The 16,402-nt window shown below is 42.2% G+C and overlaps 1 protein-coding gene across 1 annotated transcript in view; it reads left to right on the top strand.

The window, feature by feature from the left end:
* Positions 1 to 1,043: 1,043 nt before the first annotated feature.
* The window catches only part of LOC150107064 (uncharacterized), an 80,600-nt gene continuing 65,241 nt past the window's right edge, over positions 1,044 to 16,402 (top strand). Inside the window, exons 1-2 of the mRNA XM_090392934.1 lie at positions 1,044 to 1,136; positions 12,664 to 12,770. Coding sequence (XP_090249060.1) covers positions 1,083 to 1,136; positions 12,664 to 12,770 — 161 coding nt within the window. The 5' untranslated portion in view covers positions 1,044 to 1,082. The remainder of the gene's footprint in view (positions 1,137 to 12,663; positions 12,771 to 16,402) is intronic.

Below are 16,402 nucleotides of genomic sequence, written 5' to 3'. Positions count from 1 at the left end.
CTACTCTGTTCTTTGGCACAACTTTCCCCATGCGGTTTTTCCCAACCTCGTAGATTCCTTCGATCTCTTTTCCCGCTTCCTCTCATACGCAATTGGTCTTGTGATCCCTTATGTGTGGCGCAAAAAATAAAAAATAAAAAATCATAAAAATAATTAAGCACCAATTTTTCTGTTTTAACGTGGGCGTTTTATGAAAATCTTGTTTATAATGAATCCAAATTAAAATATTAGGATTTTCTTGGGAACATAAACATGATTTTTTTTTTTACCTGCACACAAGTGAGAGATTTTTGCTTATTCTTTAATTATGTACTACAAACGTGCAGCTAACTTTCTGTCTGTTAGCTGACCTCGATATTTGTACTAAAATGTTATAAGAAAACGATTTTGTTTGAATTGATTCCATCGTACGATTTTCTTCTACGAAAATTCTTGGGGAAACAGCGCAGAAGCGTCTTGAATCGAACGGCATGAAAGTTTTAGGTCTAAAGCCGCAAACGTCTAAGCAACAAAATACCGAGAAACGATATCCGAAGAAGAGGTTTTCTTCGCCCGGTTCCCCCCCCCCCCCCCCTTCCGACACACACAGAAAAGCTAGAATTCAAACTCTAAAAAAGTACCATTTGGGGTTTGGTTTAGCAACACGTAGGGGAATTCTCATCCTCGGGAGAGCGTGTCACGTACGTGTATCATCTCTGAATCACACGTCAACAGGCTTTCAGTGGCGGAGAAGACGCGTTATCAGCACGTGGTCGTTTCCATGGTGACGCCCAACTTCACCTTTCGCGGCGATTCTTCTGCGAAAGTGTGCGGAGCGAAAAGGTGCGAACTTTCAGTTGGCCGCTATTCAAGTTACAGATCTCGGGATCTTTAAAATGGAGGGGAATCCCCCCCCCACACACACACACCCTTCAACGGTGCGGATAAGGTCACTACCGGACATCAAGGGCTGATATCTGACTAAAAAAGAGGGCGCTAGTGTTGTCACGGGAGTGTTGTCTGTTCTGTCCGACATTCTCACGAATAACGTCGCTGGCGAAGGACTGGTGCTTCGTGTGCGCAAGTGAGGTCATCATCCTGTGATGAATGCCGGGGATTTAACGGCCCGTGGTCTCCGAAGACCGGCTACCGAAGAGGTGAGTTCGTATTACTTGTCTAAGGTTGGTGTGTGTGTGTGGGGGGGGGGGGGTCAGATGAATGAAGACGGCGTCTTTCCCCATTCCTTCGGACGTAGTCCGTGTCGTATACTGAGCAAAGGTAATCCGAAAAGTGTGTTCTCCGTACAGTTTCTGCCACCACCCCCTCCTTTCCAGCAGCGAACTTATCGATGAAACACAAACCGTCCGCACTTTACAAAACGCTGTCCTTTGTTTGCCAGCGAAGAGTGAGTGATGTTTCCTAGATTTTGATTTCGCTGTGTGTGTGTATCGACGCCCTCGTGCAAAGAGATAACCGACGCGGGCAGAAGTGTCGAGTTAACCGGTCGACTCCGACCTCACGGGGGAAGTTCGATTGCTCCGCAGAACTTCTTCGGTCTCCGTTTGAAAAGGGAACGCCCTGCGGGAGATCTGCATTCAGAAGAGGAATCTTCCACAACACGTTTCTGGCACGAGGATCGTTGCGAGTCATCTATGCACGAGCGATCCGTCACATTCGAGCGAGACAGCGAATCGATGTCCTGGGTCGCGACTGTATTAGGTGAGAAGCGAAGGTCAGCTCACCATTCCCCCCCCCCCTGCAAGAAACAAGTTCGAATGGAAAACGAATAAGTCGAAGTGCGTTTAACTGGGATGGTGCCGCTTACGAGACGATTTCAGTTGAGGGCAGCGATGAATTGAATCTTCTTGGTGCAGTTTTTAAATTCCTTTTCCCGCTGTACTTCACTCGGGTTTTCCATTTGCCCGCTTCTGTTCTTCCAACCCTTGACCGTTCCGATATTCGAATCGTCATTGCGGCTTTTCGTTTCTCAGAATGCAGTTTCATCTGCTTTGTCTTCATTTCTTCTTGTTTTATGTTCGTTATTGTAATCTTCTTAGTGATCTTTACGGCTCACCGTCTTCACAAAAGCTTCTCCGCGATCGGAAATTCCATTTAAAATGGGTTCATCGAATTCTTCACCGAATTTCTCTCAAAATATTCAATTTTTTCTGTTAAATTGCGTGCGAATTAAAAAAAAATTTTTTTTTTTTTTTTTCGTTTGGTGAGCTGCCAGCAGAATGTTAGGAGATAAGGAGTTCCAACTTAAGTGATTTTAAGCGGTTCAGTAAAGGGCGAGGGAGTGTCCAGTGATCTTAGCGATGCGGGCACGAGAGCTTATTTCCTGGAATGCGAACAGAGAAAATTTATGAAAATTTTGCAACAGAAATGCGTTCGTAGCACAATTAAAAAAAAAGGTTTTACGGAGCTCTACAATTAGCGCTTTAATTCTGTCCCAAACCTCGACCAACGAGGCCGCAATTCAACCTTCTGCCTCGGCGGTTGTACTCATTGGAGGATGACCCTCACTTCCATCACCGGGGTGAAGCCCTGCTTATTGGAAGCCAGAAGCAGCTTCGTGTTTGGTCTGTCCGGTGTTCCTCGATTAGCCCGTGCTTAGTAAAATAATAATAATAATATTCTGTCTTTCCTTTGTGAGTTTCTCATCAACTTTCGTGTCCAAAACTACTCAAAATAAAACTTTATCGGACGTCGTGGTTATTCGGAATGAGTCACGTGATTTCGTCATGTTTTTTTCCGTTGTTAGTCGCTGCTCCTTCAGCGGAAAATGCTCTTCTACTGCTGAAGGCGAGTTAAACCTGTCTCGTACGGTAATGGAAGGTTTTATTTATCGCTCTTTGGTCCGCAAACCGGCCAGAAGAACAAACGCAATTTACAGACGTACGACGCTGGCCTTAGTTGCTTACGCCGAAAATCAAACTCGGCAACCAATCCTCCCAACACACACACACCCACCCTTCGACCCCCCTCGTTCCCCTCGTCTCCTTTCTTCTGTGGTCTCGTGCAGAGGCGGTGCGGGGAGGCACCATCTAAACGAACCATTCGCGAGATTAACGGGACTTGTGATGACACCGTTCATAAATGTACACTTTGGAATGATTTCGCTTAAGATCGCCGTAATAAATCCCGCTGCAAAGCGAGTCGATAATGCGCGTGCATCCCCTTGCTTATCAGAATGAAACGAAAGCCAGCAAAAAATTGTTAAAACTTCAGACGGTGACGAGCGCAAAATTTCAAGAAATATTGATGAAGTGTACGACACAACACCTTGCGTTGCCGATAGCACGCTGACGACTGTCATGTTTCCACGGGATTTAAAGAGGGGTTCGGTAATATCACGTGATTAAAAGGAAACCAAAATTTGTTGTTAAAAAGTGTAACAGATAAATTAGTCAAAACGAAATTTGCGAAAGGAAACAAAAATCCCTTCAGATGATCGTTTAAACCAGGGGTCGCCAAAGTCATTTGCCCGTCGACCCCTTCAAGCGTTTCTCGACCCCCTCTATTTTACTATTACGTAATTATAATAGGACAAGCAAAAAAAAGACGTTTATGTTAGTTTTTAGATTTTTTATTTTATAGTTATTACAGTGTTTATTGTATGTATAATATAGTATATATTATTATATTACTTTTACTATTACTATCACTAGTAATATCACTGGTATTACTACCAGCGCTGTTCAACTCTTCAACATAGAGAAGTTTAGTTCGCGAATGAATAACGATTGAATTATAATATGTATGTGGATGAATTTTCGAACATTAACGCTCACTTGTATGTCGATGCGCAAAAATGAGACTGGGATCAAATACTTGTATCAGTAAATAAGAACCACGCACGTGTTGCAATCTCGCTCCCACTGCACCGGCCGGCAGGAACCACCAACATCCGTTTATTGGTAAATACGTCATTTTGGCCTACTTGATTGGCCACCGTAACTATTTTCTTGACCTTTCTCCGTCTTACAGGTCCTACTCATGGACCTGTAAGTGGAGGTACCGATCCCACGATTCACTCTTGCGTTGTCATTACCTCCATGTCTTTCGTCATGGAGGTAATCCGAGTTAACCGAATTAAATATTACCCATACGATGATGTCTTATATTTTTCTATCGACCCCTGACAATGTCATATCGACCTCTTTGGCGACCACTGGTTTAGACAAAGCTTAAGCGGTGAACCAACAGATTACTCTGTCGAACTTCACCATCTCTCGCTGGATGACGACCACAAACTGACTGCAGCATAAAAGCCTTTCACGAAGTATTCCGGAAACTCAAGAAACAGGAATGATATTTACTGCGCACAACTGGTTTCGAAAGTTACTTTCAAAAAGTTAGAATTGCAAAAATAAACGATGGCGTCAGTAATTTTGTCTTTCCGTGGGAATCCGTCTTCTGACCAATAATACCGCCCACGAGATTGTACGGCCGATGATTTCTGTGACTTTAAGCTAAAAAGTGAAATTTACTTTTTTTTCTTTTTTTTTTTTTAAATTTTCACGCAAAGTTTGAAGAAATACGAATCATGGAAATCCTGATCAGCTGAAAATAGCAAAGTGGTTCCACTCAAATAAACCAAATCTAAATGTGAAAAAAAAAAGAAGTAATTTTTAACATTTTGCGAAATGCAACACGTAAAATGAACTTCGCCATTCGAATATTCTTAAATTGTATGGAAATGGGAAAACTTACTTAGGATTAAAACTGGATGTAACTAAAGTTGAAATCCATGATTGACGTAGTTAAAGAAGCTTGGCTGCCAATTAGACCATTCTTGCCGTAGATTATTAAACCGCCAATATTAAAAAAATACAAATTGCATTTTACATGGATTCCGCGCTTCGAATTCTTACCAGAACGGACTCTAAAATTTCCTTTCGAAATAAAGAAATGTGGATGAAAACTTAAAATCAGTCAGTCGTTTAATTCTAATTTCACGATATAACTTTAAAATAGCACGAAAAGAATTGTACACGATTTTTTCACACTTTCGCTAAGCACCCCCCTGATCACCGAGTCTCCGTCGTACACAATTTTCTCTTTTACTTCTTTTTCTTGTTTGTTCGGTCGGTCTTTCCCGCTTCGTTTTCTTGTCGGCCCTGCTGCAAATTCTTGCGTAAATTCTCCGCTGGAATAGGGTATCGCCTGTTGGGTGAAGATTATTACAACGCCCTCCTTCTTTGGATAGGAGTGCCGAATGGGATAATTAGAGCCACCACTGGTTTCTTCCCATATTCAACTCGTTGCCACTTCACAAACCATATAATATCGTGTTATATTGAAGAAGTAACGTCGTAAATCTTTCTCTTCACATTGTGGCAAGTTCCGAAGCAAAGTTTCGCAATTCTTTTGAGCGGGTAAAATAAACTGCCTACAAAATAAAATTTGTAACACCAGGATACACTTTCAGAAAAAGACTTCTCGTGGGACTAAATAACGTGGACTTTTACTTTAAACCCATATTATAGGAAATGTCTCGGTTATGTAAACGTGTACAACAAATAAGCCACACTGAACCTCTTTCGCTTAGACGTTTGTACCCGTCTATAGCTTCTTGATATTGCTAAGAAACGTAATGAATACGTGAAGGTTAAACGGGATTTTCTCATTGATCAAAGACGCATGAAATGTAGTCATCAAAACACGGAAGTGCAGAAACCCTTCTACTTACGTACTGACTTAGCCCCAATGTCGAATCACTTACCTTCACATTCGCGATCGTGTTTGCATCTCTAAAATCTACAATTCCGATGTTTTCGATGGCATACGAAGGCCAAACAAATAAGAATTCCGTCAAAAAGGTTAGGTTGATGAGTAAAGTGAATAAATGGATAATATTGGATAAACGAAAGTCGTGTGAAATATAAACAGTAAGGATGACGACGATGTATAATCTGCATGAGATTGCTTCTCTATGGGATTTTTCGAAAAAAAAAAAAGTGCATTACTTTGGCTTTGCAACATCCTCTGACTTCGAACTGCGACACTTCCAAGAAGCTTTCGGTTTTTCCACTGAAAATTCGTACAAATCAAAGGAGCCTGCGGACACCGTGCTGAAACATGGACAACGCAATTCGCTGTTAGACCGACGAATGAGGTACTACAGCAAAGCACGCGAAGTGTCAGTAAGGAACTGAAAGTAAACGAACGGACGGAAGACATCCGTCAGCTCAGAGAAACTCGCTAGATCCATCTCGAGGTCGTTCGTTTCGTGAAGCCTTCCTTTTCAGCACTCTTCGCGACTCCAATTAAATCAACGGGAAAATCTTTCTGGAATATTTTTCAACTGCATTTTTCTTCATCGTCATTTTATTATAATCATCAGACTTCCGTGGAGTCAAATGACTTATCGCGGGAGGTCCCACTATTACACCCGCAGTTCGTCATACCGTACCTTAAATATATTCACTGTCTCCGTATTCACAACACTCAGGCAACGCATTCCAATCACATGCTCTTCATGCACAAAATCTGCCTCCCCTGCCATCCCCCTGCTCATACCTTACTTATACAGCTTCCACGAATGATCTCTTTGACTTCCCTTTCTTATTTCCATGTAAAACATCATTCACATTAATCTGGTGACAATCCCGAAATGTCTCAATCATATTCCCCCCCCCCCCGCTCGTCCACAAGTCTGTAATTTACGTCTTCTCGACATTTCCTCATACTCGACACACCAGAGACCAGAAACCACCTCAGTCAATCGTCTCTGAGCCTTTTCCAATATCTCTTCGTTCTTTTAAAAATCAGGTGACCCAAATAGCCCTAATCAAAGCCTTATGTAGGGGACCATCCTTACTTCTACACGTCAGAGTCCTTCGCATCATCGCAATAATCCGTTCTGCTGTCTTCACGATGCTAGTAATATGTCCCCAGAATTTTAGATCCATATCCACAGTCTCTCCCAGACCCCTCATCTTCACCGCTTCCAACCACCAATTTTATACTCTGCGTCCCATCTTTTATTTTAAAACCGAACACTTTGCATCACTGAACTGGGAATCCCAATCACTCGGCCATTTAGCCAACGCATTCAAGTCCTCTTGCAATGCTACGACATCGGCTTCATTCCTCATCGTTCTCCCCAACTTTGCATCATCCGTAAACAACTGAAAATCACCCCTCCCGATATCATTAACATACAAGTTAAACAGCAATGGTCCTAAAATCCCTAAAGTGGTGTACCCTTAGGGTACACCACTAGTAACTTTCCTCTTCTGAGATATCGCTCCTCCATACGCAACTTGGCGATGCCTATCAGCTATCCAGTCTCTTATTCAACGTACTACTACCATCCAACCTCATGCTTTTCAGTTTAATCACAAACTTATCGTGTGTCGATCTATCAAAGGCTTTTGCAAAATCTACACATATCACCTTTATTCAATGCACCTCGTTATAATAAGCAAGCAGATTACAAAAACACGATCTTCTTTTGGCAAACCCGTGCAGAACATTAAAGTGAATACTGCTGTAATCAATCCGGTTCTGAATCTTGGTCCTTACTAACTTCTCCAATATTTTAACCACAATTCCAGACACACAGATTGGCCTATAATTTGAAGCCTTCGTCTTATCACCTCCCTTATGAAGCGGAACGACTTTACCCTCCCTCTCTCTCTCTCTCTCTCTCTCTCCTTTGGAACTAGGCCCAGTGCAAGACTCGTGTTAAAAAGGTATGTTAACGCTTGTTAACGTTTGTTAACATTTGTTAACGCTCTGGAACATTCCTTCAAAACACATGGTGATATATTATCTAGCTCTCTCGCTTTATGAACCTGAGGTTTACTCAATTCCTCCTCCTTCCCACTGCATTCATCTGCATGATGTTGCATTTGCAAGAATTAAATACCTTTATGAAATTCTCATTAAACGTCTTGCCTAATCCTCTGCACTTGTTGTCATTCTACCACTTTCGCCAACTAGTATCATATTTTCATAATCATTCTTTCTTCTACGTATCGAATAAACTCTTTGGGATTCCTTTTAGCCTCGCAAGCTAACCGTCGCTCAGACTGCCCTTTTGCTTTCCTCACCAAGCGAGTCACCTCTCCCGCTTTCTCTTTTTGCACGTCACGCAACTGCTCCACTTATGCTGTTTCCACAATACCTCCTTCCCGAGTGCATGCCTTTCCTCTTCATTCATCCTTTTCGCACCTGCTCTATTAATCTTCGGTCTACATTCGATATTGCCTCCACTGGAGAGTTTTTCAGTAGGGACCGGGCAGCATGGTTATTTTCCATCCAGTTTCTCATTCCATGTTATTGCTGCAAGCTGTCTCCTAAGCTTCTTATAATCACCAGTCTTATAGTTCCACGTGTATCCCTTTCTAGCAGAAGCCTTCATACGGTTAGACACTCTCCAAGCGATCAAGTCATGGGCACTCACCAACTGGCAGAAGATTTGAAACCGCATTTATAATAGCATAATCTGACGAGTCGATCAGATCCAAGACCTTCGGCCTCCGAGTACCGTCTGTTACATACTGCCTACGATAGTTGTCTCTCAAACATTCCAAAAATTGGTCATCTTTGCTAGCAGCCGCCATTTCTTCATTCCAATCTATATTTCCATAATTGAAATCGCCCATAATGACCATCCTTTTCTTATTTACCAGACTAATTTGCGCATACATTTCTTTTCGATGCCCTCCAAGCTATCGGGTCAATAGCAACAACCGACTAAACAGGTCATCCTGTTCACCTCTGCCTCGCGCCATTCTGCCTCAAAACCACTCTCGTTGTTTTTCCGCTTAAATTGGCATAACTCCTCTGGTACTACTAACAGCTCTCCTCCTTCCTCCCAGCTTGTCTTCACGAAAAATATCACAACCCTCCATCCCTGTTCCTGTCTAGATATCATCCTCATTCAACCAAATTTCACTTACGACCATTTTTGAGCGAATAGACCCGATCAACGCACCGATTTCATTCCCCTTATTTTGAAAATTGGTGTACAAACACAAGAGACTATTTCTGACTTCATAACAAGTCCTGCCTACACTTCGAAGATGCATCTCCTGAATGCACTCCTCGGCCTCTTCTGCAGTGCCACCGACTCTCTCCGAACCCAAATGCTCCTCTCCCATCTCAGACCATCTCTATCCTTTCTGACACATTTACTTTTGAATCCAGCATCCACATTTTTCATGGGATGGCCCTCGGTCCTGACCTCCTGACCTTTCCCATTTTCATGTCCGTGTTGCATCCCTGCCTTTCATCTCTTTATTCGCTTTTCACTTCACAAGTTCCTTTAAGCTTTCTTGCTCTTTCGCATCACTTCGTGAAATCTTCCATTCGCTGCATTTATTGCTCTTCCTTCCGGCACTAATCTCTCAGCTGCCTCACATCAAAATCACTTACATGCAATTCCATCTTCCTTACGCAGTTCCATTCGTCTCTCAAATTCATCCCTCGGATTCATAAAATACACTAATTTTTCCTCACATAGTTCTGCTGACATATCAATTCGTCACTATCATGCGTGGGCAACACACGGACTACCTTTTCTCCCACACTGTTATCCTTTACTGTCCTCAACAATCTCCTTATATCTATCTGCCTCCTTGTTCATGCCCATTTGTCCCTACCAACAACTCTTTTGCTCTTTGATTCCTCATATCCAACGCCTCAATCACTCTGCACATTCTGCTTCCAGAAAAACCAACCTTATACCCACCTTCCCATTCACCATACCGCTAATAATTGATTATCCATAAAGAGATACTCTCGAATCAAACATTACCACTTTCAGATGACCATCTTTCTTTCCATTCTTCATTCTTCCATGCATATTTGCAATTGTCTTAATTTCAATACGCAACCGCTTCATCTCTTGCCTCATCTTCACCATGTCCGCTTTCGTGTCCTGATCCACACAAGGAACATCCCTAGAAGACACCTTGGGAATTTCTGACCCAGTGGCAGCAGGCAGCATCCCCGGTGTATCTTCATACATCATGATCATCATCATGCAAATGATCAAAAGTATCATGATTAATCTGAGTGGATGTGGAAAACTCAGGGGGAGGGGGGGTATAGAGCAGTTTTCTACATCCACTCAGATTACCCATTACTAATGCTTGGCCATCTTCACCAAACCCTGATACTTTTAGGTGAGGGTGAAATGTCAACTAATTCCACAGGGGGAAGATTGGGCTGCTTATTACGTAGATGTAACGAAATACTTGAATGCATTCTATCGGAAGATGCATTATCTGTTGTCGTCATGGAGGTACCTCTATGTCAATTACTGTATCTTCTCCGGATCGTGGTCTTTCCAACGTTACAGAACATTGGAAGATGATTTCTGAGTCACTTCAGTGTTTATCATGAATTAGGAAGGGATACTTGAGCTAATGGACAGGTAAGTGGGGAGAAGTTTGATCTTCCTTCTCTTGTGATCGGGACTGCCTCCTCTCCTGGCGAATCCCTTTTGTGACCAGGGGGATGGGTCTTGTCTTCACTTTTTCCTTTATGCATTTACTATTCGAGTCGCAAGGAAATCTTTTCCTAGACCTTCCTCTTTTCCGTCTTCTTAACGGTGGCAAATCTTCCCCGTGTTGTCTTTGTTTTGTTCCAACAAAAAGGCAAGGCGTGTGCACCAAGGCGAGGATCACATTCCACCTGAAGATGAGAGCGCGTGTCCACTGATTCAGGACTGGTAAGGCTGAGCATTTTATTTAAAGTTTGAGGTGGAGAATAAGCAGCGGGTGATGTGGAAGGTTCTTCATATGATACCAGGAATGCTCAGCCTCACCATATAACATCAGAGTCTCGTGGAGGTGGATCAGATGACATAGAATAAAGAAGTAACGCTTGCAATATCCACAAGGCTGAGGTGAGGTTGAGCATCGAATAACCCAACAGTAACAGAAGTGGTGGTCGATATGCAACTGGACTAAACCTACGACATCGAGATGCATCATCAGAATATGCATTTTCTGTTCCATCAACCTGGATGGCACCGATCGAGATTCATTCACGCCCAGCTGCGATTCTTTTACAGACACCATCTCTGGCACTGATAACTTTTGCTGATGCGCTCCACTAGGAGGCGATGACTGAAAACCAAGTCCGCTGAATCACTCTTTGTTGCGTGATATCTGAATCACCCCATCGTTCCCCTGTGACGTCTTAGACTTAGTTGTCTTTTGAAATGTTCACTTCGTCCCTGTACGTGAAGTGTACGGTTACTTACGAATCGGAATTTCATGTCATTGATGATAACAGTGAAATGTTCACGAGATTGCTCAATAAGTAAACTCTGAAAGAAAGGACTACACGCAGTTTGCGTCATTTTGTGAGCCTTTAAGCTCAATCCCTCACACGCTAATGCCACATCCACTAGGACTTTATTTGAAAATAACCGACGGAAGGTGGTTAACATAGGGGCACGATAATTGTCTCATTTAAAACTGTCTTTCATCTTTTAGATTATTATTAAATGCCAAACATTCATTTAAATATACGACGAGCATTTTTTTCAATTACAAATCATGAACTTTAGATATAGGTATTATTTCTGGGAAAATTCCCACGTTACTCCTCTTAAAACACTATTATTTACTGAGCTATTTCAGCCTGTTTCCGTTTAGGAGTGTCCCTTATTTCAAATACATCGGCTTTTTACTCAAGAATTTTTTAGGGAATTACGAGTGTATTTCAGAGGTAAATATATGCAGACTAGTAGAGAAAGAAATTTCGCACATACCTTGCTTGGATGTCTTCGTTCTCCATACTTCTGCTGTTAGACCCATAAAGGAGGTAGGAAACGTGGGGGGGGGGGGTTGTTTGAGGCAAGGTGGGAAGATTAAATTAGAAAACCCGGGTTTTTTTTAAATAATATATTATTATTATTATATTTAATGGCTCTTCTTTGGGAAAAAGGAAGGGATTTATTGAAAACAGGGCCGGGGGAGATCGTTAATGGAGTGCGAGCCGTTTCGATCGTGTATCGTCATCCGAACATTTGGGGAAAAGTTTATCATTAACTTTAGAATAATTCCAAACAAGCTCATAAATTCCACTGAATATGAAATTTCAAAACGGTTAAAATATTGAAAATTCCTTTTTAAAGTTAATCAATTCCAACTTGAAAAATACAAACAACTTCTCAGTCTGGCGATGCAGTGCTAACCGTCGAGCACATTCCAATTAGGCCTAACTCGGCACATGTACGAAACTCCAATCTGTGAATGAATCGCATCAGATTACTGAGTTGACTCACCGCATTAATCACTTCGTTTATCCGAAGACGCTTCTCGTCACACGTACACGATTCGTATAAATCAACTTCTCAACAAACCAATTTTCGGCAGTATGCAAAGAAAGTAAATCGGAGGATGACCCATAAAAAACGAAAGCAGTCCTCGGATGATTCGTTCGTGCCAAAGGTTGATCAGTGGACAATATTTGTCGACAAAAGTTTAGGTCGCGGTGCTCCTCCTTTAGACTCAGTTAACCACAGCGGTTGCATTTGCACTGCAGTGAAACGAACACAACACGCTGTTGGCGCACTCTCCCTCGAGGAGTCTTTGGACTGTCAAATAATAATAATAATTCCCTTTTTGATGCTTCTTCGTCCTCTTGGCAGGCATGGACCCGAAGCAAACTTCAAGTGTCGCCATGCTAAGAACTCTTTTTCCCTCTTTGCAGCTGGTCGACCTGCACGTGTACCTCGTTCCCTTGGACCGATGGATCGAGAAACGCAAGTTGGCAAAGAGAGAGACCGCAGAGTATTCCGTATCGTCTGGATTTGTCAGGTAAGCTCCGTCCTTAAGTATCTTTCGTTGCCCTCACTTTCAATTTCAAAAAAGCGCTTCTCCCCTCCCCAAAACAAACGCTAACAGTCGAGAAGGGGAGAGGAATGCTCGTGCATAGAAACGTTGCAAACCGAAAACACATCGGAGCCTGTTTGGGAAAGCGTTTGTTTACGATCGCGCAGAAAACTGGAAATCGCGATTGAAGGCAGCTTCAAGACGAACGAGAAATCTAAAATCGTCGTCCCGTCCTCATTTTCAACACTTTTAGCATTAAAAAAAGGATGGCCCACGCACTGGAATCGCTTCTTCAGCCGTATAAGCGATTTGCAGCAGAAGGTGGGTTAGTGAGTTTCTCTTCCAATAACGCGAGATTTCCATAAAACAGTTAAAGCGACCGGAGAACACGCACTGAACAGTCAGTCTATGGAATTCCTCGCCTTGTAGGCTTGGTCGCTTTGGCCATAATCCTGATCAGCTACCCTTTCTCCGCTTCTTTTATTATTATTATTATTATTATTATTATTACTGCTGCTTAATAATCATTTTGTTTTACAAAACGATTATTTTTGAAAAGTCATACAAGGCAGTAACAGAAGCCGACGGCTGGATTCGTGTACGACCGATTTATAGGTCAAGCCGGAACGCTTTGTTGGATCCTCTGCACGAGTAGTAAGTAACGGGAACCCATTACTGAGAGCACGTTAAATGCGCTTTTTCTTTTCGCTGTTCAGCAAAGCCACCGAACCATCAGGAAGGGACCTCCGTCGAAAATATTTCGCATAACAACTGATTAGTAGTCCCTGCAAGCTCACTAAAAGCTTCAAAAGAAAAAAAAAAAGGATGCAACTGCGCATGCTTCAACGCACACTAATACAAATAAATAAATAAACTAAAAAAAGAGGAAGGAAGGCTGTGGTGGATTGATTTCCGATCACGTGCTGACACCTTCGTAAATGATGCTTCCCTCCGCCACCGTTACTGATCCTCAGCTGACCCAAAGTGGGCCTCTTGACGTCGGGTAGTCTCACCCTTTATTATAGCTGGGGCGTAGCGTATTTTCAGGTGAACAAAAAAAAAAAAAAAGGCCGTTCAGCACCTAGAGTCTTTGACCATTTGGAAAACGACTCCCCCCGAACGATAGACTTTCTTTGAAGAAGGAGGATGTTCGGTAACCGTTTGGAAAATTAAGACGCTGGAAGAACTGCCCGCTTGGCTGGAGAATCCTTTAAACCTGAATTCGGGTGGTTTCTGCAGCAGCTGTTTCATCTCGTAAAAAAGGTCGCGCGTGGTCCGTCAGATTCTGTTGTCTAGTAAACAGCGGCATATCGAGTCGACAGCCATGGCAACCGTAAGCACGTTCCGATTGCTGTGTGACGTACGCAACTCACCAAATGCATTATTCACGTGCTGAGTGTGTCGAGCTCATCGGCAGAAATCAATACTCGCCCTTCCAAGGGTTCTTCCCCGGACCGCCGCCGATAATATTTGCTGTTTAAAGTGTGAGAAAGTCTTCTTTTCTGGGAGCGTTAGAATCGCTGGTTAAACGAGGGCCGAGCGGTTATGTTGGCGAGTTTCGGAATCTTCGTTTGATTCGGTGGAAAAGCCTTCATAAAGGTTGCTTTCGGGAAAGGTGCTCGAGCTCTCTCTTTGACGCCATCTTCACAAGTACACTACGTAGGACTCACCTACGAGCAAGTGTGGCCTGTAACGGAACACTCTCCCGTGGATGATGACAACTAAAATGGAGTCAAAAGATCCGAGAATGGGGAGACCATTCCCGACAATTCCAACCAGCACGTTCTTCCAGCTAGCGCAACCCTCCGACTTGAATTTTATGGACCGCTTGGGATATTTGGAGACACGCAAAAAGACGGTTCTGCTATCGAAACTCTCCGAATGAACGGCTTTCGACTTTGCCACACGGTTCAAGTAGTTCCCGAAGCCACTTTGAAGTCCATCTTTTTTATTTTTTTTTTTAACGATTCGTCTCAGTTATTATTTTTAAAATTTTGATGAACATCATCGTCTGTCAAAACTCCGACAATTTATAACCTGCGGCTGTTTAAATCCCATTCCAACGAGTTCACTTTCTTTCTTTCCTCTCTTTCGCGGACGATGCTCGCGAAGAGTTGCTCAGATCACACGAAAGCAACCAAAGCTGTCACGCGATGTCTCGAGATAGCGGACGTCCTTTACTTCGTTTATCCGCTTTGCGAGGAAATCAGAGTCTCGAAGGAGGAAGCGCATTTCCCCTCAAGACCTGCCTTCGTTCTGAAAATCGGAGTTCGAACCCAGGTCTTTCTAAAGAAAGAGCGCCGTTGCTACGGATCTCCCTGTGAAGCGTCTCCAGAGGTGTTAAACTTCCCCGCCTAAGCGGTTCCCTTAAGGGCGACTTTTGATTTACGAATAGCAAAAGGGAAATCAGACGAACTGAATTCCCTCGCGGGTGGGGTAAAGAACGAGAGGGAAGAACAGAATAAGGAAATATCGCATTAAAGTGAACGAAGGACTTTTCGATTTTTTTCCCTTTCATTCTTTATTCTGAACTTCACATTACGTTTCCGTAGCGAAGGGGGAATTTTGGGAAGAAAGAGGTTCCGGATTACTGCGTTCGGAGAGGAGAGAAAAAGGGCCTTTTTAATGTCTTGTATTCAAGATTCAGTTCAGAGGATTAGGAGGAGAAGATTTTTTTTTTCTTTTTCAAATCAAATCAGATCTTTTTTGTGAGCTTCTTCGTATTGAAGTACAAACGTTTGAACAATCCTATGTGTAACCTAAGAGCAACAGCTCGTCCACTTTACGATATGCATAAAGTTACAAAAGTTATGTAATGCATTATCATTATATACACTCGTATAATATACATATTATTATAGAATAATAAAATCGCAGGAGACATGCTAATAGGTTCAAAATAAAACAAAGTAGTTAAACAGCCTTTAAATGTTTACACTTTACAATGTAAATGGATCTTGGAATACAAATATGCTAAAACCGTTTATACCGTTAATATACGAAAACACCATTTATACGTTGCATAAATTTATACAATCGTTTATGCGATTATTTTGAACAGAGCTTCCTCATTTCTGTGGGAAAATAAATATTTTATAATATTCTTTCATTCCAGTTTTGTATTTCTTTGGGTGTGTTGAATGCTTTTGGCGCGAAATAAGTATAATGTTTGTGTGTCGCTTCTTTATTTGCTTTTGGAACTAAATATTTTAGGCCCTTGTGTCTACTAAGGAGAGCGTCTTGTTTGATCTTTACGTATTCGTTGTCATTTTTTATGAATGATAGTACCCGATAGACGTATAAATATCTAAGGGGTAGTATGTTTAGTATGGTGTATTTATTATACACATTGCAGTATCCTTATATTTGCTTCTAGTTAAGATTTTAATTCCTTTATTCTGAGTCGAGACTAAAGGTTTCAGAGTAGTGCGATAGATTCTTCTTCCCCAACTCAATATACCATATTGTAGTGTGCTTTGAATCCAGGCAGAATATAATATTTTTAGCATACTTAAATTTAAGAATTTGTTTAGGTAGTAAAGTCTGTTTAACATAATCCTTACTTTATTCACGACATCGGTGGTATGCGGTTTCCAGCTTAAATTACTATCAATTTT

This window comes from Typopeltis vanoorti, chromosome 5 (genome assembly GCF_054136105.1).
Source record: "Typopeltis vanoorti isolate ZY-2024b chromosome 5, IOZ_Tvanoo_1.0, whole genome shotgun sequence".
NCBI lineage: Eukaryota > Metazoa > Arthropoda > Arachnida > Uropygi > Thelyphonidae > Typopeltis > Typopeltis vanoorti.
Note: the sequence above shows the minus strand (reverse complement) of the source record. Positions and strands in the feature narration are given on the sequence as shown.